The following is a 23,296-nucleotide window of genomic DNA, read 5'->3' on the forward strand; positions in this document are numbered from 1 at the left end:
ACAAGGATCATGCTTCCTTTATTAAATTACAAGAAATAAAAACTGTCAAAATTAAGTCTGTCACTCAGATTGTGGGCACATGCTCTCTTTTTTGTGATCTTCCTTTAGGCTCCATTAGACTTACATGAATAAATACAATAACTTCACAGAAATAAAATCTACAGGTGACAAATATTAAGAAGAAAAATATTAACAATAACAGACTTTTTAGAAGGACACCACTCCCAAACTATCCTGAACCTCTTCAACACATTTCAGAATTGTATGTGAGGAAACAGTAATTCTATGGAACTACAGCTGAGCTGCCTCCTGCTGGCAGAGCTGCTAACTGTTCTTCATCCACATGAGTAAATACAGAACGATGATGAATCAGCCATCAGACAGAAGAGCAGCACACTACGGGTTCTTTAACTTCCTGCTGCTGCTGCTGCTCACAGAGCTGGAACGTCTGGAGGTGGTGAGAGGAGGGGAGGCAACAGTCAGGTCCAAGCCCAGCTCCACAGTCTTCAGGACGGGGGAGTGAAGTGCAGAGGCCCTGGGGCTGCTGCTGGCTGAGGACGCAGGAGACCTGCAGTACAGAGACGGAACGACACCATAAAGATACAGATTCAGAGCGTGGAGCATCTCAGGGCAACCGCAGCTTATATTGACAGAAGAGCAGTTTTCAATCACTTTAGAATCAGTGCAATCGTTCAAACTGATGGCCATCTGACAGCAAGCGCTCATTATTTCTCTAACCTGGACGACCACCCTCTGTGGAGAAAAGGTTTTATCATGAAGTCTGACCTGAGAGAGGCGGAGCTGCGGGCGGAGTTTGTCTTGGAGCTCCGGTTACTGCAAGGAGTGGAAGACGGAGATGGAAGAGACAGATTGGCCTGAAAGGAACAGCAGAAAAAGAGACCAAAACGTTTAGGAAACCTGCTTTTAGCACTGCAGATCCTTCATATTTCATCTTAAACCACTTCAGAAGTGACAGTAAGCACAGCCTGTCACGACGTCATGCTCAACGAATCCTCTGATTGTAAAATATGCAGTTTTCATTGTTTCATACCTGCAGGAAGTATCTCTCCAACACTGATCTGAGGTCAGCTTTGTCCTCCATGGCCTCATTCAGCATCTTGTCCACACTCTTGTTGAATTCCTTCAACTCCCTCAGCTTAATGTCTTTCTCCTCAAAAGTCTCCGTCTTGGTGTTTTTGGCTGAGCGGATCTCTTTGATCAGCTTAGAGCTCTAACAAACAGCAGGACGACACAAAAAGAAAACATGACAGCTGCTAATTCATGTTTGTGTTCCAGGTTACCTGCACTGCTCTGGATATATGACGTTGAACGTGTTGAGAAAAAGTGGGAAAGGAGACGTCAAACCTGCTTTGTGGCTCTGTCAATCTTCTCTCGCTGGGAAGCGATTTCTTTCTTCAGTTTACTGATGAGCAACTGTTTGTGCTCCATCTTCTCTTTCTCCACCTGCTCTTCTTGCAGCAGACTCTCTGAGGTATTGTTCATGTCCTGAAATGGAGAGCAGCACACACACCAACACACACACACACACACACACACACACACACACACACACACACACACACACACACACACACACACACACACACACACACACACACACAGAGTTTATATACGACCTCATGATATTCTTGCAGTAACTAAATAATACAACTAGCTACTCTGTGCTGCTGATGAGGAGAGACAGAAAACAAGAATGGAGGACGAGTGAACACAGCGATGAAGTGGTAATTCAGATTTTTTACTTCATGCTGTTAATTATTATGATCGTCAGCAGGTCGACCATCACGCTAATGAGGAATAAAGATAAAATTTGTTTGACGAGAGACTTCAGCTGGTTAGATGTTGGGGCATGTTTTCCAAAAGTTAATGTGCTGCAGTCTGTCACTGATGGAGGATGAGACGTTTGGCACTGAGGAACTAACAGCTCAGCACTCGGCTGTGAATAGGACTCACCTGTACGTCCTGTTGGAGCTCTTGGATCTGTCTTTTCTTATGTTTCAGTGTCTCTTCAGCCGCCCTCAGCTGCTCCTCCAGCTTCAGTTTTTCCTCATACTCTGGACCTGAAACAAGAACAGTCCGATCACTTTGTGATCACTGACAGCTGCTCTGTTGATTCCAGCAGAGGAAGAGAAAAAACACGGAAGTCAGAAAACTTCCTGCTGACGATCTCTGATGAGAGTGCAGCTGCTGAGGTTTGCTCTCGCTCAGTCCACCTGCTCGAACGTACTGGATTCATTTGCTTTGTTGAGCGATTTGCGAAACGCTGAGTTGCTGTTGTTGAACAGCTGAATGGTGTTCTCCAGAGCTCGATTTTCCAGCTCCATCTTGCGGATTTTAGCATCCAGACCGTCTCCCTTCCGCTTCAGCTCCTCTTTCTCTTGTGCAGCCTGATGAAAAGCACACAGCAGTGAGTCGATGTGCTGCTGTGCACTGCAGGAACTAATCTAACCTTGTTCAGCTTCAACAGACTCTGCGTGTAACATGACACTGTGTTTAAAGGCCTCTTACCTTTGTGATGTAGTACGCCTGTGATTTCTCCTCGTCCCCCTCAGGAGCCGCCATTGAAAGCATCAAGACCTCAAAGCGTTTCTTCATCATGTCGATCTTGGACAGTTTGTCATTCAGTTCAGCGCTGAGACAGAATCAGTCGCTACAATTAAGGGATCTTTTCCTGTAAAACTAGTCTGAACAGATGTGATGTAGCTCGGTATTGACCCTCCTTTATGTTAGAAACATACAAGTATGACATGAAACACCAGTGAGAGCGAAGTTTTCCTGTTTGACCTCACAGGAAAGTCAAACTGGGGATTTCACCTGAGTCTCTGTCTCTCCTGCTCGCTGATCTTCAGCTGCTGGTTGAGCATTTCTCTGTAGACCTTGATCTCATCCTCCCTCTCCTTCATGGCTTTCTGCAGCTCCAGCTTCCTCTTCTCCAGCGACAGCATGCTGTCCGCCTTGTTGTACAGCAGGTCCCTCATACGCTTCACCTCCATCTTCATGATGTTGTGCTCCACCATGTTGTCCTGATGAGGAACACGACTAAAAATGCAAACATCCGCTTTTCCCTGTTTTCTATCTTTGTAAACTCAATATTTGAGTGTTGGACTGTCGGTCAGGTCACCTTTGGCTCTGGGAAACTGCGACAGCACAGTTTTAACTATTTACTGCCATCTACAAGCTAAACTCTTCATCTATTGAAAGAAGAAGTGAAAGATTGATTGATAATAAAAGTAACTGCCAGAATCAAAAACAGGACCTTGAAATAAACTTCCTGTGATGAGGATCATTTCCTGATACCTGCTGTGACATCAGCTCGTTACCTGTTTCCTCAGCCTGAGTCTCTTCAGCTCCTTTTCATTGGTGTTACGGAGCAGCATGAGCTCCTCCACCTTGTTGGTCAGATCTCTCTTTTGAGCTTTTGACTTCTCCATCTCTTTCCTCAAAGAGCGAACGTCATCCTGTCAGAGACAAAGACTCGAGTGAGCTGGATTTATGTCACTGGTTCAGTGTGTGAGACGTGCAGAACAGGCGGTGAGGAAAACACAATCAGACTGACCTCAGACTCTCTGAGCGTCTTGGTGAGCATGTCGGCTGTCCTCTTCTTCTCCTCCATGGCTTCAGTCAGCTCAGCGATCTTCATGTCCAGCATTTGCTTTTCATTTGAGTGACTGTCATCTTGCAGCCGTGCCAGTTTTGTATCCAGGCAGAAGATCTGGTAGTCCTACAAAGAGCAGGAAGGTGAAAGGAAAATGAGTCTCACACAAAGTTGGGACAGTGTGATTGTCGAGGGTCACGTCTGTGTGTGTTTTCTGGTCGCGTGCCTGTGTACTCATGGTCTTCTGCTGTCTTAGTAATTCCTGCTCCAGTTTTCTGAGCTGGCTGTTCAGGCTTTTGATGGTGGCTTTACTGCTTGAAACCTGGGCAATAGAATCCTTCTCCTTAGTCTTCAGGGCCTGCAAATGTTCTTTACGATGAAAAAGCTCCTCCCTGCAGTCACGCAGCTGGACATCCAACTCCTACAGCAAAGCAACGGCAGAACAGGGTCACACAGTCGGATCACAGCAAAGAGCTGTGTCGCTTTGAGCTTTGACATATCTAACACTGATTCCTGAAGAACAACATCTTTATTAGTGCAGTGTGGGGGGACAATGAAACTGGAGGTCTTAGATAGATTCATATCAGCCTGGCATGATGAAATGATCTATAATGATTCAATTAGTTATCATGCTTCCCATAATAATGGCAGTAGAATATATGGTGCTGTATCCTTAATGCACTGTCACTAGTCTAATTTCTATGTGTTTACTGTTTGTACAGTGCCTGCAGTTCTTCCTGTGAGGACACATACAGCCCAAACAACCTCCACCAATCACTTTTTTCACTGTTTGAAACTATAAAAGCCTGATGTTGCTCAGGGCAGCTTTAAATTCACACCAACACCAACATTCAGTAGTTTCTGTCAGTAGTTGCTTTCAGCAAAAACAGTAATCAGCATGTGCTCCCTTCCCTTCCAGCTGCCTCCACAGCAAACGAACAGGACGAGGTTCAGGACTGTCGGGCTGCTGACCTTGATTGTCAGCTCCTCATCCTTGAGGAACTGGTCCATCTGTGCAGCTCTCTCCTCCTCACTGAGGGCCGTCTGAGTCACAGCTTTCAGCTTCTCCTCCAGGGCCACATTGTAGGCTCTGGCCTCCTCAAGCCTACAACACACACACATACACAGACAGAGCTTGTGTGCTGAAGCTAGAGCTGTAATTTAGAAACACACACGTGCTGTAAGATCTCACTGACTTCTTATTGTTATCCTGGATGTCTTTCTTCATTCTGGACATGTGAGCCATCACAGACTGGACATCAGAGGTCGCTCTGTCTCGTGTACCTTTGCAACTCTCCAGCTGTGAGACACATGAGAGTCAGTTCACCCCACTCTGCCAATGACTGAAAATATTAGTTAGTGGTAGCTCAAAGCTGTCCATGCTTTGGGAAGCCGACCTCATCCTGCAGCCCGCTGCAGTTTTCCTCCTGCTCCTTCAAATGCTGCCGCAGCTTCACGGCCTGTCGGTTGGCTGTGCTTATCTTCCTCTCAGTTTCCTTGTTGTTGTTCCTCTGAGTCTCCAGCAGGTGCTTCCTCTCCGTCAGGGCGGCATTCCTTTCCCTAATGGTCTGGTTGGCTTGGGCGAGTTGCTGGATGGATGAAGGGACAAGACAGGAACACAAACACTTCTGTTCACGTTCTGTTGGCTTTTATGTGCACGAGTTTATACACTTTAGAGTCAGCACGCCTTTCATCAGCAGGAGGTCACAGACTTTACCAGCGCGCACTGCTGCATCTCAGCATCTCGCTGCTTCATCTGCTTGATGGTATTTTCCCATTGGTGGATGAGCTGCTGCGTCTCCACGTGGGCCTGCTGCAGATTCTCTGTAGTTTTATCCAAAGCAAGCTGTTGGAAAGCAGAGGAAGATTGTTTTCCCGTAGACAGTGTGTGGCTTAAAGGCGTCACACATTTTACATGGGAGTGATGTTCAAGAACAACATGACGTAAATTTATACTAAAGCAAAACAAAGTCAGATGATTGAGTGGAATCATGACGGATGCACAGATGAATGAGAGAAGCCAGATTGTCACATGTCACAGACATCCTGAGGGAAATGTACGTATAAGTTCAAGTGCTTTTCTCTGCCTGACAAGCATGTCATTTCTGTAATTAGTTTGTTCTACGAACATGACACATTGACCACCTTTTCCTCTTCCTTTTCCCTCTCAACAATGCAGAATGTCCTTCTCTAAAGCATCAAATGTCCATCATGCGCTCAGTTTCTTGTTCTGAATCTAAGAGAAATCCAGCTGGTCTTGGCCTCTAGTTGCTATTATAAGAATGTCACTGCTGCTGCACAAGAAAAATAAAATGTGTGAAGTTCTTCCAGCCAATAGTTTGTCACTTGACACTTTTTCCCTCTTTCATCCATAAAAACAGTGAGAATATTTTCTTACAGTACCTGTGCAGTTACAGTCTCAGTCAGTTCTTTGTCAAGTGCTTTGTGCTTTTCATTGGCCTCCAGCGTCTTCTTCTCTATCGCCAGAGTGAGCGACTGTATCAGGAGAGATAATGAAGCTGTTAGCTCAGGATGAGTCAGCAGTTTAGTTTGGATGGAACTGCTGCTGAAAACTCATTAGATGTACGGCCTGTTGGATCTTTTCCTCCTCACCTTGATCCTCTGCTCGTCTTGCTGGGCGTACTTGATGATGGACATTGTGTCCTCGTCTTTGTGCGCTGACTCCTCTAAAAAGGCATCCATGGTGTGCTGGTCCCAGTTCATCTGGTTCCTAAACTCCTCCAGCTTCTGTTTGGCCTTGAAGATGTGGTTCTGAGGACGTGGACAAAAGTTAAGTGGCACATTTTGGCAAAAAGAGCTGCAGCTGTTTCTGTGTTTAAGGTCAACATGTTGAGGATGGTATGGACCTCTAGCATGTTCCTCCTCTCTGCTAAAGATCTAAGGTTGTTCTCCATCTTTGCAGTCTCCTGCGCCAGGCGACCTGTCTCCCTTTCTGCGAGGGCTGTGAGATGTTTCTCCAGCTCTTCTTCTCTTTCCTTCGCCCTGCACAGAGCCTACGTGGAGAAAAATCAAAATGGGAAGTTAACAACACACCGTGAAGAGACGCTGGCTCTCTGACTCACACTCAGTGAACAAAGTATCCTGACACACCGACCTCAGTGTTTTCCAGCTGTTGTTTAACATCTTTGAGGTGATCGGTCATGATCTGCTTTTGATCCTTGTTTCTCTCCAGTTTGTTTTCCAGCTGCACCAACTCCATCTCTTTCTTACGGATCTGTTATTGAGGAAGGGATCAGATTAAAAGCACAACATCTATTACATGAACTCTGCAGCATGTTTGTTCTTGTGAGCTGTCTCCTGTGGTTTGGCCATCAGTCCCTGCAGAACGCTTGTTTTATGACACATGAACAGATTTACCTGGAACACTTCATGAGTTGCTTTTCTGCACTGACATCAAACTTTACAGCTTGTTGTTGGAGCCACGTGGTCTCAGTGTTTACTGTGTAGTAACTACAATATCAGTGCAGTGTCATTTTTTTAATTTACATGGTCCTAAAAATAAAATATAATAGTAACTGATGAAGCTCATGTGAGCCTGTGTAAGAGATTCTGATAAAGCACCACTTGACCTGGAATCTATAAATCCCAAAAGCAAACAAACAACAAGAAAAACAACTTAATGCAAAAGTAAAAACATGCATCACTGAACACGTCATGAGTTCAGTGCAAAGCAACTGAGAAACATGACTCCAGAAATATGGAGAAAAACATCTGATAATTAATATGCATACATTCAGTATGTTCACCTCTACAAATATGTAAACATTTTGTAATAATCACATTTTAAAGGTTAACCTCTGATCTCTGTCACATGACTTGTTCACTAATTTCTGAACACTGCTGCTTGTTTGGAGGAAGTCAAACATGAAACTAGTCTGACCTCGTCAGATTCATTCACAGCACATCAGCGACCATTAAAACAACGAACATTTTATTAGTGCTGGTGTCATAAATTCATGTAACCTCCGCACTCACCTCTTCTATCAAAGCCTTGTTTTCAGCGTTGGCTTCGGGGATCGCAAAGCGCTCGTCCCAGCCCACCTCAGATAAAACTGTATGAAGATTCGACATTTTCCTGCCCTGAACAAGAAGTCTGCAGAGAAACGAGAGGAGGATTCACAGTGATGGTGGTTTCCTGCTTCACAATCAACAGCCGCGAGCAGCAGTTTGTCTCCTGTTCTCTCTAACTGCTGCCTCCGCTGTTTGTTGTCAGTCGCCCTTAGCAACCGCACGAGGCTTTAAAAGATAGAGCGGGCTTGGTGCGTGAGAAACACCTGAAGCGATAAACCCCTATTTTAAGTAGAACTGCTGATATTGTCTCTTAAATGCAGCTTTCTTTTTATTGGAAGTTGTAAGCTCTTCTTCTGTCTCATCAGTTGACCTTTTCCCCTTTCCGAAGAAGCTCTCCAAAGACATTTGTATTTTACTCATTTTTGCTAGCTTGTGGGCTTACTTTTTTTAACTACCGTATCACGTGACCGAGACGAGCAGTTTGACGCGTGTACACAGGCGGATTTTTAAAATAAAATTTCTTTCAGAATCTGATGATCAACAAAATATTTTTTGTTCAGTCTCTCTGTACCAAATGACCCCGGTGGTTGGGGACCGCTGGTCTAGAGCACACCGCAGGTTCTGGCTGATGCCTTGAAGGAGCGTCACCATTGGTTCATCATTATGCTGGACACACACACAGAACAGGTGATCGGACAAGCTGCAATGGTGTCATTTGTCCACCAAGTGTCAGGCCTTCCCCTCAAAGCCACATCAGAAGACCTGAATACCTGATACCTAAAAGCACATCTCGAGAAAGAGGTCAGTAGTGTGTTTTCATCGAAAGGTCGGGTGACCAAAGAGCAAAATGCTAAACAAGGGCCAAATAGGCAGCACTTAATGAGTCCCAACTTGATTCAAACTGAACTGCAACAATTTTTCTGTTGGAGCTTTGAACTGCAACTGCAGTACAAAGTCAGAATATGTATGTGTGTGTTTGTCCTGTGCAGCTGTGACTGTTTCAGCATTGATATCATTCTCCTACAGCAATACTACTAAACCTGTTGTCTGCTGCAACCAAACAGTGAAGGTGTTCAGAGCGTGAGTTGTTGATCAGGGTCTTACTGGGTGTGGAGGAACAGCAGGGTGACTGACGGCTGCTGCTGTGGGGACCTCATCTACAGTCTATTCTGTAAGACTCTCAGTGTGGAGAGATTCTGTTTGCCTGCTCAGACACAGAGCGTATCATCCTTGAGTGTTCGAATCTTCACCAAATCACCTGTATGATAATGAGGAGGCTGTATTACCAACAAACATTAAAGCGATAACTAAAGGCTTACCACAGGGAAGGGTGCCATCTGAAACTGCAGAAAAGTGCAGGTGGTCAGGCTCTTAATCAGCTGTCTCCTTTGTTTGGTTCAGTGTGATATGTCTTGAATCTGTGCTCACGAGAAGGATATTTTACTAAGGCTTGCAACTAATACTTAAGATTTTCATTATTAATGAATTTGCAGATTGTTGGGATTAATCATCTGGTCTTTAAGATGTCAGAAAGAAGTGGAAAATGAACAGGAAAAACAGTCAAAAACCAAAAGATATTCAGTTTACAATGATATAAAACACAAAAGCAGAAAATTGGAACATTTGAAAAGCTAGAGCCAATGAATGTTTGGCATTTTTGCCCGAAAGAAAATAGGTGTAGAATAGAATCAAAATAGGTGCTGATTAATTTTCTGTCCAGCGACTAATCAATAAAATGTCTCAGCTCTAGTGATCACCAATAAATGTTTGGCCTCATTATATCACTGCACCAAGCTCTTTTGAAGCATTGCTTTTGAATTATGACTAAATGGCAGGTATTACGTTTATTGATCAGCAGAGCCTCACAGCACACATTTGAATGGACAACAAAGTGATCTCATATTAAGATGAACTGTTTTTCTTGCAAAACTTTGGCTTAAAGTATCCACCACTGACAAATATCTGTATCAGTACAGGTATCCCTGACCTATGTTTAATGGCTTATCTGTCTCTGGCTCAGAGCACCTGCCTCACTGTGGTGAGGTGACCTGGCTGCATGGTGTCTTTTTGTCCCAGTTGTCCATTGTACAAACTCTGCTCTGCACTTCTTGGTGGTGGCAGAGATGATTTGTGTGCTGTCTGCTTACAGCTTGTGGTCTCAGAAGAAAGACTCCGTCCGATTGCGTCAGGTGGTTCCTGGACTCCTGTCACACACTGATAGGGTGCTGCTTTAGAGACACTTTTTAAGAGGAGTAACATCATATGCAGTATTATCATTATTATCCTTGTTTAGGGATATGTACAGTAGTTTGTTCACTGCATTAATGTGCTATAGTTACTAGTAATTTTGCAGATTTAGATTTTGTGAACAAAATATCCGATCAGTTCGGAAAGTGATGCTTTGCTATGGATTTAACTGTCAGCAATATATAAAGTTGTTATTGTTGGCTTCGCCTGGACCAACTATGACATTAAAAGTCTGTTTACATGTTCATGCATCAATAAATATACTGCAATATTACAATGCATATAATAATATAGACAGGATACATGATGATGATGATGAGTACTTTTACTTCAGTAAGATTTGAAGGATGTTTACTTGTCCAATGAGGTTTTTTATGTCATGATATTGGCATATTTATTTCAGTAAAACAACTTAATATCAGAGGTGTACATTCACTGAAATGGTGTACTTAATAGTTTACAATTTTGAGGTGCTTGCGTATTTTCAGTATTTCCATTTTGCCCCTTTAGGTTCTATTTTTAGCATGTGTAAACGAAGTGTCCTTCTCAACCAGCTCCAGCATTAAAAAATGCTGCTCACAAGTTCATGCAGCCAGATTCATAATTTCATACGATAACAGCCTCTGAGTGGGGCCATTATGAAGCATTGTGAGTATTTCCAACAGTTACTTTGTATACTTCAAATACATTTTGCTGATACTTATGTACTTGTTTTTAAGAAAAAAATATTGAATTCACATGTAGTATTTTCAACATTATTAAGGCTAAGGTCAAATTACCCATGAAGTATAAACTGCTTATGTTTTCAATGACATCTGACCTAACTGAAGTCAAGTCAATCTTCATATTTATTAAAGAAGTGATACAAGCTCCAAATCATAACCTTCAGTATTTTTTAACCAGGGGTTACTGAGGACTTCACAGAGAGACAGACAAAGGCCTGGCAGCTTTAAAGATACCAAATTGAAACATTTATTTTATCTTTATACATTTGTGTTTAGACAAACAGCATTATGCTTAAAAAATTACAATCAATGTTTTATACTGACTTGTCGCACAAATGTATCATAAAACAAAAACAAAATCAGGAATGCACACAAGAGTATTAAAATTCAATATTTAAAGAACAACATCCCCTCGCGAACCCTCATGTTTAGATTAATGACTATTCAAAAGTGTGTCTATCTACCTGCTTTTGAGTGGAGCCCAAACACATCCATGAACCATGTGGGCCAAGGTGGCGACTCCTCTCTAATTGGCTTGAGCGCACACAAAAAACCCAATACTTTTAAGTTCCAAATCACCACAAGTTGACCAACAAAGAGATATGCCTTTTTTATATATGTAAATACACACACACACATATATAAAGTCTCTGCTGTGTGAAATATTACAGTCCTGAGGGTTGAAAAGGCAACATAGTTCTCAGCTCAGTGCAGTCCCCTTGTCCTCTGTTCACTGCGCTCTGTGTTGTAGAAAGCTCACATGGATGATCCGTGTGCGAGAGCAGCCCTTATACTGCTGTGCTTTTGGTCCCGATGTGTGGCCGTGCAAACTCCACAAATTCATCAATAAGGACAGGCCATGCTCCTATTGAACAACAGACACAACGAATTAAATGAGCTGACTCCACCTTTGGTGAAGGCATGATTATGATAACTGATATTCCACAACTGTACAAACCTTCCTCATCATAATTCGACATGTCATCTGTGATCATTGTGCTGAAGTCTAGTAAGAGGTTCCAAGTGTCCTTAGGAATTGATCTCTTCTGGTGTTCCTGTAAACAATGTCAGATACAACACAATGAGAAGCAATACTATCTTCATTTTAAGAGCAATTGTGAGTGTGATAATCAAACTTACAACTAAAAATTTGTTCCACAAGTCCAGGAACTTGAATCTTCCAGCCAGTACTAAATTCCAATATGCAATTGCCATTTCTAAATCTACAAGAAAAAAACAGAAATAGGTTGATACACATTCAAGAAATAAACAGGAAATATGATGAGCAGCGACAGACTCTTACCCAAAACTTTCTGACCAGGATTCTTTGCAAAATTAAATGTAAACTGGTAAAAGTCTTTAAATTTCCCATGGTCCTTTAACTCTTGCTCCATCTTTGGCAGCTGAGCTTTTAGCTTCTCTATGCTGTCACATCTGAGGAAACATAAAACAGACAAAGAGAAATGTTCTTTTTCAGTGACGTACATTCATGTCTGCTGTCAGGCTAAACCGTTAATAAGAGTCATGTATAAAACTGTGGTAGCAGTAACAGAAAATTAACTACTATATATTACATCTGACATCTTTAAGACCAAGCCTGGAACCTCTACACTGAGAAAGCAATGTTTGCCACACACTGTACGCGTACATGCAATGACTTTCAAGATGTTTCTGAAAAGACGTTCCTACCCCTGTTCTGCCATGCCATCCATGAACTCCTGTTTCGAGAACTCGCACTGTGTTGCTGCCCTGAACTTCCAGGCTATGAGGAGGACACTTATACTGGCTGGGTCCAGAGTCAGGTCGTCACAGAACTGCTGGATCCCGTCAATGCCGATCTTGTTGTCATCATGAGGATCTAAGTAGATGAGTGTGAAGAGTGAGTTGAGTTTCTGAATTCACAGCCAAAAGGAAAATGTTTTCAATGGATAATGCAATATTCTCTGTGTTGTCAGATTTATTCCTCTATGGTAAATAAATCTGTAACAAGCTGAAAATCGCAGTGAAAGTTAGTGGTGCTTTATTCTTCCACATTACTTTCCATACCTCTGTATCTGTTGTACAGCTGCTCGAGCTTCTTCTTGTCTAAGGCTCCCTTTAGATTTGGAACGTAGAGCTCTGGATTCTGGAAAAACTTGTCGGTGGCAACATCTAGTTTCCAGTCATTCTGTGACAAACAGGTCAGCGCGGTCTTCTCATTGGACTGTGTGAAAATCATGAACTGGCGAACTTTATCCTTCTGTGAGGACTTCAGCTTGTTCTGCACAAAGACACAATAAACACACAAAACACCTGTTACAATAATACTCGACTAGACTAGTGTATGGAACAGCAATTAGAAAACCAGACAGTATGTATGAGACGTTGATGTAATAAGTATGTTAGTCACTTGTCAGCAGTAAACTTCATGTCACTGCAGGACCCCTACGATCCAAAATTGTGGTTCGTGGTTATTATTAAACATAACAACCACGAAGGGTTAGCTACTAAAGACAGAACCATGGTTAAACATCGCAGCAAAAAAAAAAAAAAAAAAAAAAAAAAAAGAACTAGCAACAACAAGCTAATATGACAGCAGTGTCTGACTTTCAATGTGTTGACTGTCAGCTAGCTGGTATCTTTAACTTTACGATAATATTTAACAAGCAACACAGTCACAAAATCCCATCGACGGCAATTCATAGTTTACACGCCTGTGGTGGATGTAGCTAATTTTGTTTGTCAGTTGGCTTAAAGGCTGACAAGTTTAGCAAGCTAACTGGCGAGCTGGCTCGTCTCTCCGTGAGCTAGTTAGCTAATGCTAACGTCGAGAGCTACGTTTGTGTTCATAATTTTAACGGGGAATATACGGACATCGGTGCAGCCTCTGAACTATATCGATCGCCTTAAAGTCATATTTTATGTGTGTGAGCAGTGGTTATGTTTGCATCACCACACCAGAATAAAAAGAGTCAATTCTTACCATGTTTGTCTTTGCCCGACTACCTTTCCTCCCATCCAGCTGGCTAATACGTGTAAAGTTTTCACAATGCACGTAAAAAGTGCTTCCGGTTAAAGCATCGCTATCAAAAATAAGAGTATAAACTCAACCGCTTCTCGATCCTCAGTAATCATAAATTGTGAAATTATTTAATATCTCATGCAGTATCTAACGCTTTATAATAATTTATGGTTAAGCTGAAAAAAAATTCTGCAACAAATCAGGAAATATTAACACGTGTCCTATTTATTTTGGAGCACGTTGTCGGAAGTGCCTCAAGAATCCAGGAAAATAAACTGAATCTTCTATGTCCGACCTATCAGCCGTCCTGTATGTTTAGATCTGCTCTAAGAAGATTTCAGAACAAATGGAGATCGTACAGACACAGGTTTGTACCCTGGGTTGTATTGAATTTGTCTAAAAATGAGAAAACTCTGCGTCAGGTCACGCAGCGCTCGAAAGACAAACTGCTCCTGGATGAGGAGGTTTCACAGAGGCTACTGAGGTTCTTCAGAGTCCTGCTCAGGAGTCATTGGACGAATCATGGCGAACTCCGAGCAGCTCAAACTCACTTTCTCCGGCGGGTAACAAGTGAAGAACACCAGTGTGAAGAAAACCCGGTGTGTGGAGATGATGCCATGTTACAGTCTCTGGGGTTCTGTATTGACCGGAAGCCAAGCACTTTGCCCCATGCAGGAACTGGAGTGTTTGTCACCAAGGGGTTGGTGCCCAAAGGAGCTGTAGTTGCCATGTACCCTGGCACGGTCTACCAAGCCTATGAGCCAATTCTCCTCCAGTCCATCAGAAACCCCTTTGTATTCAGGTGTATTGATGGTGTCTTGATTGATGGGAATGACAAAGGCATCTCCAAAATGGTGTTCAGGTCATGCAGTGGCAGGGACAGACTGGGGCCTTTCATGATGAGTGAGACCAGCTGGCTGACAGAAAGTCCACAAAATCCACTTGCTGTTGGTCAGTATGTGAACAACTGCTCCAACGAGTGGCCTGCTAACGTGTGCTACCAGGAGTATGACGTGCCTGACAACTTTCCCATCGAGCTCCGCCAATATCTGCCTAATGTCAACTACAGCCAGGACACACCGAGGCCTCTGCGCTGTGTTATCCTTGTGTCCCTCAGAGACATTACAGCAGGGGAAGAACTCTTTTCTAACTACTACACCATTGTGCATTAGAGTCACAGTACTCCCCTCTGTTTGGTTGTGGTGTCAGAACTGAACAATGTGCATTTTTCAATTTTAAACAGTATCATTATTATCATTGCCTTTTCAAAAAGATTTCCCTTTGTATTCTCAGCATTGCAGTAGAATATAGGTGAAACGTCCTGTAAAGTTTACTGTAACATGCAAGAAACAAAACTGCTCTTATTTGCCAGCGTTGATACTGAGACAGATCCTACATGAATTGTTCCAGGGAAACAGGCCAGAGCCCAGTAGTGGAAGAGGTATCCACCGTCTTAAGTAAAAGTAGCAGTACTGTAACTTAAAAGTACTCCATACTGTACGAGTAAAGGTTCTGCATTCAAAATGTCACATAAGTAAAAATATGTGTTTTTCAGTTTATCAGCTGATATAGCCAGAACTAAAAATGCATAGTATGCAGAATAGCTGATTTAAGAGTGCTGGTTATTAAATAAAAATTAGATTTTACATAAATGGACTGTGATTACTCTGGCATGGATGTGTGAGAAGCGTGCTGTGATAGAGGTGGAGCAAATGCAGCTGGGAGGTTTATTTTTGGATGTAAACTTTGACCTTCAAACTAACTAGTAACTCTAGGAGCATTAACCTGAACTGTAAAATATGAATACCTCAAAACTGTACTTAACTATAATGCTTGAGGAAATGTACATGGTCTCGTTCCACCACTGCCTCGTCATGGAAACCTACAGGAGGACAGATCAGAGCACCAATCAAAACTGGTCATTCACTAGCTTTGTTGTGGGGCTCTGGATCAAATGCTCAGATTCAACCTCATTTTAAATGTATATTAACTTCAACATGTTCATCCACATCTAGGGAACAAAAACGCTACAGGTGACAATCTACATAAACATCCAAGGTTAAACTGACTCTAAAACAAAAGGGTGCAGCTCCTTCAAGTATCATGAGTAATACAGAGATCGACTCATTCAAGCAAAAGAAATATATACCAAATTTGGGCAAAAGAGAAAGGAGATGGAGGAATCACCAGACACACAGACAGTTGGAGCGTGGACAACACAGAAAAAAGGTCATTAATTGGTCGTAGTGGGCTTTTTTTTTCTTCTTCTTCTATTACTATAGGTCATTAATTTCATCGGCCTCACACGAACCCTCTTTTCTAAAATGTTGCGCAACCTTGTCGGATGAATTTTGACCTGTCAGAGACACTGTAGCAGCCCTGGCAGCCCAAGCACCACTTATTACTGCAATATCCTTCCGCTGATAAATGTAGTCTGGAACAATTTTCACATTTTTTTGGTTATTGAAATATATATTTGTATATAGGAGGACACTGAATGAAATGTAGTATTGTCCAGATATTAAGTCAGTCAACTGAGACTATATTGTCAACCAAACTCAGCATTAAGTTCATCAGTTAAATAAGTCCGGCTGCATAAAGGCAGTTGGCATCGCCATCAGCGATCTTTCCAGTCGCATGCTGAAGTTGTGCACGGATCATGTCTAGCGATTCTGCTGATTACAACAGGTAATATCGTACATTTGGTCACCTTTTTAGACAATACTCCATGTTTAGATGTACGTTATCGTGTCATGCCGGTGTACACTCTATGTGATGCCGAATTTGTGATTATTTAGCTATCCAGTGTTAGGCCGCAACCGCTGTGAAGGCGATGGGTTGCTAACGGTTAGCTTTGTGACACCTTTCCACCGCAGTTCCATATTGCCGTTACTTGACATTTCGATTTAAGGGGTTTCATTTTTCTAATATCTAACTTGAAATCCATCAAGACCGGGTCATGTTCCTAAACTTTTCGCTGTCGTGGCCAGTGGTTGACTAAATTAGGGAAACCGTCGGGCCCGGCTACAGCTCGGCCTAGCAGGCAGCAGAAGCCACCGTTGGTAGTCAGGCCCAATTGTCGGACATATTGGCTAGCTGTGAGGGAAGCTGCGCTCCATGTTGAGATTTTGCCGAAGGTGTGACGTTTAAGATACACCTATGTTAGGTAATTGACATGAATCACACCGTGAGTGTGAACAGATGTGTAACCGTTCGAGGTTAGACAGGAATTTCAGGTGGGACAGGTCGTCCAGCTGTGCTCGTGGAATTTACACGTGCTCCCGGCGCAGCGCCGGACTCTGTAATGAGACACTCTGGGCGTAACCCGGACCATCGAAGACCCGCTCACTACACATTTGACGTAGTTTTTACGTTTTAATCGTTAGTTAACGTGAAATAGGCGGTTTATTACATTAGGAGCTACATGACACGTGATGGCTGCATTTGGCCGTTTTTAGTAGTCTGTCGTCTAGTATGTCTTTTTGTGTTATGGTGATACGTCAAGTTGCCTTCAAGTGAGATTTGACCTGTATCACTTTTCTTTTACAGCTCAAAAGATAGAGACCATGGGGGGCCAGATGGAATGGAGCCTGATGGTGTCATCGAGGTATGTACATGACATTAGTCTTTTCACAGCGGAAAAAGATGGATTTTGAATAGAATTTTTGTGCTTAATGTGACTTTCATTCACAAACCACTGTTCCCCTTTGATTCAGAGCAACTGGAGTGAGATTACGGACAACTTTGATGATATGAACCTGAAGGAGACTCTTCTCAGGGGAATATATGCATATGGTTTTGAAAAGCCATCTGCCATTCAACAAAGGGCGATCATTCCTTGCATCAAAGGTACAGAAATCATACTTCACTTAGAAATGGATTGTTTATCGACTGAGTGAGATGATGCTTTACCATCTTTCGGGACTTACCCATTAATGGGGATAACTTTGTTTCCACTGATCACTCAATACCATTCAATTGTTATAAATGTCATCTCTTTTGTTAACTGCTTCTGAGGTAGTCTAACTTGACAGTTTCTCATATTCAGACTAATTTTCTTTTCAATTTGAGTTGGAAGACACATTTCCTTACAGCAAATATTTGTCCCTCTGCTATTAGGATATGATGTCATTGCCCAGGCCCAGTCAGGCACTGGCAAGACGGCCACGTTTGCCATCTCTATCTTGCAGCAGCTGGACATTGAGCAGAAGGAGACTCAGGCTCTGGTGTTGGCTCCCACCAGAGAGCTGGCTCAGCAGGTATGCTGTTCCTGAGGTCACGATAACCTCAGTGTCTCAGACCTAAACAGCACATTGAGGACACTGATTCAAGTACGAAGGTACAATTTCTTCTTAAAAAATACTGTTCAATCTGAAATTGTGAAACAAAGTATTCTCTTAGGATTGGTGTAGTCTCTCTCCATGGCTGCATTGGTCTAAAAGGTGATTTGGCTTCATTGGATTGATTGTGATTGAAATGTATCTCGCTGTAGAAAACTGGGTGACATGATGGCATACCATCTTTCGGGACTGACTCTTGAAATGGAGAGTTCGTTTTTACTTTACTGATCACTTCAACAGTTGTTCTACACTCCCGTGTTTAAAATATCCTGCCATACTCTCTGTACCACATTATCCTGAACAGTTTTTGTTTGTTTCGTCCGTCTCCCCTCATTAGATCCAGAAGGTCATTCTGGCTCTGGGTGACTACATGGGGGCAGCCTGCCATGCCTGTATTGGAGGGACCAATCTCCGTAGTGAAATACAGAAGCTCCAGGCTGAGGCCCCTCACATAGTGGTGGGCACACCTGGACGTGTGTTCGACATGCTTAGCAGGGGACACCTGTGTAAGTAGCACAGGTCTTGTTCAAAGCATTTTCAATTGGTTGCAGTTCATTTCACATAAAAAAGTTTGACTTTTATTGCCATATTTCTGTGCAGCCCCAAAATGGATCAAGATGTTTGTTCTTGATGAAGCTGATGAGATGTTGAGTCGAGGGTTCAAGGATCAGATCTATGAGATCTTCCAGAAACTGAGCACAAACATTCAAGTATGTATCTTTTTGAGTACTAGCACTGCACAGACAGTTGATGGCATCCTTCTGCATTTACAGAAGTCTGCTATAATTGTGTGATTCAGATTTGATCTGTTTCATGCAGTAATGCTAGCAGAGTATTACGTGGAAGGAGATCATTGTGCACTGTACTGTAAATGAGATGTTGTCGAACCTCTTTCTTAATGTTCATTGGCTTCTGTCTCAAGGTGCAGTGCCACACTTAGGTCTGCATTTAAAAGTTTTGAATGTTTTACTTTGGAAACAGTGCACAGAGTTTTGATATGGTGATTTAGTCTTTTGGATCTTATCGTAATATGACGCGTCTTCTCCAGGTGGTCCTGCTCTCTGCCACCATGCCAGCAGAGGTATTGGAGGTGACCAAGAAGTTCATGCGAGACCCCATTCGCATCTTGGTGAAGAAAGAAGAGCTTACCCTTGAGGGTATCAAGCAGTTCTACATAAATGTTGAGCGAGAGGTGGGTTCACGTGTTTGTAACACTATGCAACACTCTAGTCAGTAACATCATCAAATGTCCCTTCTCTCTAAAGCACCCTGCTAAAACTGCAGGAGCCAAGCCTCGCAGGTTTAGCTCATGTGGCCGTGTAAGCATGGGTACACCAGGGAAGGAGATTAAAGGCACAGTATTGGAAATGAGGCTCGGAGGGACCTCTTTCTAAATGTCCAGTGTCCCTTGTCTCAAGATCCTGTGTTACACATTATCTGCTCCTTATATATATATATATATATATATATATATATATATATATATATATATATATATATATATATATATATATATATATATATATATATTTTTTTTTTTCAATGTGGAGTTTAATAGATGATAAATGGCCTTGTTCCTGGCTTACAATATGTCAAGTTAACTCTTCAGCTGTCAACGCATTGCTTGACTTAACTTTTTGTTCATGAATGTCTCCAGGAGTGGAAGCTGGACACCCTGTGTGATCTGTATGAAACACTGACAATCACCCAGGCTGTCATCTTCCTCAACACCAGGAGAAAAGTCGACTGGTTGACTGAGAAGATGCATGCTAGAGACTTCACCGTCTCTGCTCTGGTAGGTTCTGTTCTTTACCTTATTGGTTCACTAACTGTTGGCAAGGCTTATCCATATTAGTGCTGCACATTTCCCTAATTCAAATACTTTTTGGTTCACAGCATGGAGATATGGACCAGAAGGAGCGAGATGTGATTATGAGGGAGTTCAGATCTGGCTCAAGCAGAGTGTTGATCACTACAGATCTTCTGGTTAGTATAAGATGCAGTGTGTTGTGTGATGATGGCTGAAGTGTAAGAAATGTCAGATGATCAATTGCGATGTTAAAATCCAAATGTTTTTAATGCTGCAACAGTCCCTAAATGACCAAGCAGTCCAAACGTTTGGGAGATCAGGGCTCGTTCTCCACAATGGGTTCTTCTAACGTAGGAATCTGTTACTTATATACGAGCGACATCACTTTGTGCACATTAAATGTGTGCACAGTCTGTCTCTTAGACCTGAATATAATTGAAATGCCTTTTCCTACTCAGGCTCGTGGGATTGATGTCCAGCAGGTTTCCCTGGTCATTAACTATGACCTTCCTACAAATCGAGAGAACTACATTCATAGGTCAGTTTTGTCATGTTTTGCACCGCTACGTGCACCTCAGTGTCTTGTGTGTGTCTAAAGTGGCTCATCTTTAATCTTTGCAGAATTGGACGTGGTGGCCGTTTTGGCAGAAAAGGAGTTGCTATCAACTTCGTCACCGAGGAGGACAAGAGGATTCTTCGAGACATTGAGACGTTTTACAATACAACTGTGGAGGAGATGCCTATGAATGTGGCTGACCTGATTTGAGCTCTGAGATTTCTTTAAAAAAAAAAAAAACGCAGTGATAGCGATCGTCCACTTGCATTGTGCTTATATATTCGAGGGGGAAAAACTTCTCAATGCTAAACCTTGGATCAGAATTTTGGTATGTGTTAAAAGCGAGGTGACTTCTATGGTGGTCCCTCTCGGACAGTTGTAGATTCTAACCTCGACAGCAGCCTGGTTGGAGCTACAAAGCCATGGGGTCTGTAAACATAACGGTCCTTATCAGGTATTTCTTTCCATGTTCAATTAAAATGTGTGTATTTGATGTTCTCCACCATTTAGTAACTTACTTGTGGACTAAAAGGTATAAGTGCTGTATAAAGTCTGCAAATTATGTTATGCTAACATATGTACGATGTATTGTGGGCCTGCTTCATAGAGGCACTTGTCATGTTTTACTGTAGATTCACTTGCTTTTTATCTTTTGTGAATGTTATAATTTAAATGTACTTTTTCTTTTTTTATTATCCCACTTGCTCAGAATTCCTCACTGGTTGGCCATATTTTGCTGACGTGGTTTTACCCTAACCAGAGTATATTGCTATTTTACCCCCTTGACTACTTTTCAGATTTCCTCCTCCCGAGAATTGTATGAATGTCTTAATAAACTGAAATTGCTGTAAGTAAACATGCTGTCTTGTCTGTCCTAAAATAATGTTCTTGCATGTTCTCAATAAGTTGAGTTACCAGCTGATTAAATCAGGCAACAACTATGCCGAAGTGTTCTGAAGATGGATGCAGTCTAAAAGAAATGTGCACGGAGAAGCAACATGTGAGGTGCTTGAAGCAGCAGGGACGGTCAGTCCGCACGGATGAAGAGCTGTGACATAGTGCCACCTACTGGTAAAGCAGCAGACTTCAACGCTGTGAGAACCGGTCAGATGAGAGAAAAGGTACATTTGATGCCACAGAAGGTCTAGATTCGCTGACAGTTTTAAGAGATTTTTAGGTGTCAGATGCTTAAAAATCTCAACATTTCTGTGCATGCTTTACTTTTCCCTCATTGGATAATTCATTTGCTTCCTGGAGAAAAAAATCAATAAAAAAAATCTTGTGTAAATATCATGTAAATTGTTTTCAGTCGTGTCGTAATTAAGCAAATTTTTCCCTTGTTTTGATAGAAAATACATTTTAAAGAGAATATATTCCTTGTTTTGACACAATGGGTAAAAAAAAAAACTGAACTTTGTTCTGGGACTGTGCAGTTTTAGATACGTTGTGGACAATCGATTGGAGTATGAGCAAAAAAAAAAAAAAAAAAAAAGAAACTCACAGTTGCACTTTCTATTTGACCACCCACCAAATATTTAAAATAAGGCAATATCGACAGTGTGCAGAACGTGGTGAGGGGCAATTTGAGTGGCACTGTTGTGAAGCTATATGACATGAAGGCATGAAAAGCAGAACCTAATATACTGTGCAGAAAAGTACGATAAGACAGTAGACCACAGTAAATGGAGCATACATTCAGCAAACTCAGTGCTCTGGCTGGCCCATCATGGTGGCACTTTGATGTGTAAAATTTGTGGAGTTCCATTTAAACCAGCCCAGAAACACAAAACCAAAAGTTCATCAGTCTCTCTCATCATCTTTATCATGCTCTGTTGGACCTCATCTGCATTCAGCTTCCGCAAGGTCTCATTCTCTGACACAGGAATCTGAATTCAATCAGTGAGATTCTTATCTTGCTATTGTGTGGTTCCTGTTTCAACATTTGTCGAGGTCCTGAGGAAGTAGTTTGTTCACTTATCTATAGTTATAAAAAATACATGGAATTTAACACAACAGATGTGGCAATGGTAAAAAGTTCGGTACCCAAAGTAGAAATTAAGGGAGAAGCTTTCGAATCCCTTTCATGACATGTGTACATCAGACAGGAAGTCAGTGTGGGTGTTCTTCTCCAAGGTGGCCCGTCTTGACTAACGTCTCAAAGAACATAAGTTAGGACATCTGCAAATTGTACAAGAATTAAGTGTCTGTTAAGGATGAACACATACAGGTAACGAATTTGTCATTTTGGTATTGCTTCACGAGTTTAATGCCATCACGTTTCACAATGGTGACTGTTAGATTTTGGCTAGTTAAAACATGGCGAAACACTGAGGATTTTATGCTCATTTCAGTAATAATCCAAAGCAAATAGCATCATGGAGTCTTTAAAAAGTTCCTCCAGTTTTATGCTTAAAACATTTCCTTCCTGTATTATCTAGTTTAAAGAGTTGCTAACCTATGAACTAACCTACAAGCGATAGGTTGCTGTGGTTTGTGGAAACTATTCACTCAGTGACTTAAGAATTTTGACCCATTTATCACCATTTCGTCCTAGTTAGATGTTTAAGTTTGCTGTCTGTGGTTGATGCGGCTTAAGAACTGTTTTTTTTCTTTCCTGTGCACAGCGTTTCCTGGTCCTCAAAATGGGTTTTTTCAAAACTTGATCTTGTGAGTATAAATGGTTAAAATCGACCCAGTCACAAATGTACATGCACAGAGAACCACATTTCCCAAAACTTAACTTAAAAACCAAAAGTTAAGCTCCTATATACACATACAGAAAACACTATAATGCAGTTAGCTTTGCATTAGGGATCTTTTTGCCACATCTTGGCTTCAAATGACTTTCGTAAGCTGGTCCACACCCTGCTTTTTCAAAGCCTGAACATGAGCAGTGTAGAATAAACCTGTTCCACTGCTTTCTCCTGGTCGCTGTTAATTTGAGACAAGCACAAGTCACCTGTTACTTT

General features: G+C 42.0%; 4 protein-coding genes and 4 non-coding genes across 8 annotated transcripts; 6 read left to right on the forward strand and 2 right to left on the reverse strand.

The window, feature by feature from the left end:
* LOC139339248 (coiled-coil domain-containing protein 39-like) lies at window positions 1-7,848 on the reverse strand. The gene is made up of 20 exons (XM_070974781.1): window positions 7,613-7,848; window positions 6,732-6,851; window positions 6,484-6,630; window positions 6,230-6,388; window positions 6,020-6,112; window positions 5,334-5,462; window positions 5,014-5,205; window positions 4,813-4,916; window positions 4,589-4,721; window positions 3,843-4,037; window positions 3,578-3,742; window positions 3,342-3,479; window positions 2,836-3,044; window positions 2,530-2,653; window positions 2,249-2,408; window positions 1,975-2,081; window positions 1,366-1,506; window positions 1,052-1,231; window positions 787-875; window positions 1-568 (listed from the first exon to the last, which is right to left on the reverse strand). The coding sequence occupies exons 1-20, from the start codon at window positions 7,706-7,708 to the stop codon at window positions 397-399; spliced, it is 2,853 nt and encodes a 950-aa protein (XP_070830882.1). The 5' UTR covers window positions 7,709-7,848; the 3' UTR covers window positions 1-396.
* A 2,991-nt stretch (window positions 7,849-10,839) lies between these two features.
* dcun1d1 (DCN1, defective in cullin neddylation 1, domain containing 1 (S. cerevisiae)) lies at window positions 10,840-13,639 on the reverse strand. The gene is made up of 7 exons (XM_070974200.1): window positions 13,583-13,639; window positions 12,667-12,880; window positions 12,310-12,478; window positions 11,924-12,054; window positions 11,761-11,843; window positions 11,579-11,675; window positions 10,840-11,485 (listed from the first exon to the last, which is right to left on the reverse strand). Exons 1-7 carry the CDS (start codon window positions 13,583-13,585, stop codon window positions 11,409-11,411), a joined length of 774 nt encoding a protein of 257 aa, XP_070830301.1. The 5' UTR covers window positions 13,586-13,639; the 3' UTR covers window positions 10,840-11,408.
* Window positions 13,640-13,903: 264 nt separating this feature from the next.
* Window positions 13,904-15,264, forward strand: setd9 (SET domain containing 9). Its single transcript, XM_070974678.1, has one exon. The coding sequence runs from the start codon at window positions 13,933-13,935 to the stop codon at window positions 14,791-14,793; it is 861 nt and encodes a 286-aa protein (XP_070830779.1). The 5' UTR covers window positions 13,904-13,932; the 3' UTR covers window positions 14,794-15,264.
* A 757-nt stretch (window positions 15,265-16,021) lies between these two features.
* eif4a2 (eukaryotic translation initiation factor 4A2) lies at window positions 16,022-21,183 on the forward strand. Its single transcript, XM_070974216.1, has 11 exons — window positions 16,022-16,309; window positions 17,171-17,228; window positions 17,338-17,470; window positions 17,741-17,880; window positions 18,299-18,467; window positions 18,562-18,671; window positions 19,010-19,153; window positions 19,619-19,756; window positions 19,858-19,947; window positions 20,230-20,309; window positions 20,393-21,183. The coding sequence occupies exons 1-11, from the start codon at window positions 16,281-16,283 to the stop codon at window positions 20,535-20,537; spliced, it is 1,236 nt and encodes a 411-aa protein (XP_070830317.1). The 5' UTR covers window positions 16,022-16,280; the 3' UTR covers window positions 20,538-21,183.
* LOC139339771 (small nucleolar RNA SNORD2) lies at window positions 17,515-17,587 on the forward strand. The gene has a single exon (XR_011602898.1). It is a non-coding gene; the product is annotated as a small nucleolar RNA SNORD2 (small nucleolar RNA).
* On the forward strand, window positions 18,120-18,195 carry LOC139339769 (small nucleolar RNA SNORD2). Its single transcript, XR_011602896.1, has one exon. It is a non-coding gene; the product is annotated as a small nucleolar RNA SNORD2 (small nucleolar RNA).
* Window positions 18,718-18,899, forward strand: LOC139339768 (small nucleolar RNA SNORA81). Its single transcript, XR_011602895.1, has one exon. It is a non-coding gene; the product is annotated as a small nucleolar RNA SNORA81 (small nucleolar RNA).
* On the forward strand, window positions 19,212-19,395 carry LOC139339767 (small nucleolar RNA SNORA81). The gene has a single exon (XR_011602894.1). It is a non-coding gene; the product is annotated as a small nucleolar RNA SNORA81 (small nucleolar RNA).
* Window positions 21,184-23,296: the final 2,113 nt, after the last annotated feature.

The sequence above is a fragment of the Chaetodon trifascialis genome, chromosome 11, assembly GCF_039877785.1.
Source record: "Chaetodon trifascialis isolate fChaTrf1 chromosome 11, fChaTrf1.hap1, whole genome shotgun sequence".
NCBI classification, from domain to species: Eukaryota; Metazoa; Chordata; class Actinopteri; order Chaetodontiformes; family Chaetodontidae; genus Chaetodon; species Chaetodon trifascialis.

Bases quoted from the DNA above. Each gene is read 5' to 3' on its own strand.
- dcun1d1 (XM_070974200.1), bottom strand. The intron at 12,479-12,666 runs GTATGGAAAGTA...TCATCTACTTAG, and splicing joins GCTGTACAACAGATACAGAG to ATCCTCATGATGACAACAAG. The intron at 11,844-11,923 runs GTAAGAGTCTGT...TTTTTCTTGTAG, and splicing joins TCCTGGTCAGAAAGTTTTGG to ATTTAGAAATGGCAATTGCA.
- setd9 (XM_070974678.1), top strand. From the start codon at position 13,933: ATGTTTAGATCTGCTCTAAGAAGATTTCAGAACAAATGGAGATCGTAC.
- eif4a2 (XM_070974216.1), top strand. From the start codon at position 16,281: ATGTCTAGCGATTCTGCTGATTACAACAG. The intron at 16,310-17,170 runs GTAATATCGTAC...TTTCTTTTACAG, and splicing joins GATTCTGCTGATTACAACAG to CTCAAAAGATAGAGACCATG. The intron at 17,471-17,740 runs GTACAGAAATCA...CTCTGCTATTAG, and splicing joins GATCATTCCTTGCATCAAAG to GATATGATGTCATTGCCCAG.
- LOC139339248 (XM_070974781.1), bottom strand. From the start codon at position 7,708: ATGTCGAATCTTCATACAGTTTTATCTGAGGTGGGCTGGGACGAGCGC. The intron at 5,463-6,019 runs GTACTGTAAGAA...GCTTTCCAACAG, and splicing joins CTGAGACTGTAACTGCACAG to CTTGCTTTGGATAAAACTAC. The intron at 2,409-2,529 runs GTAAGAGGCCTT...GCTTTTCATCAG, and splicing joins AGGCGTACTACATCACAAAG to GCTGCACAAGAGAAAGAGGA.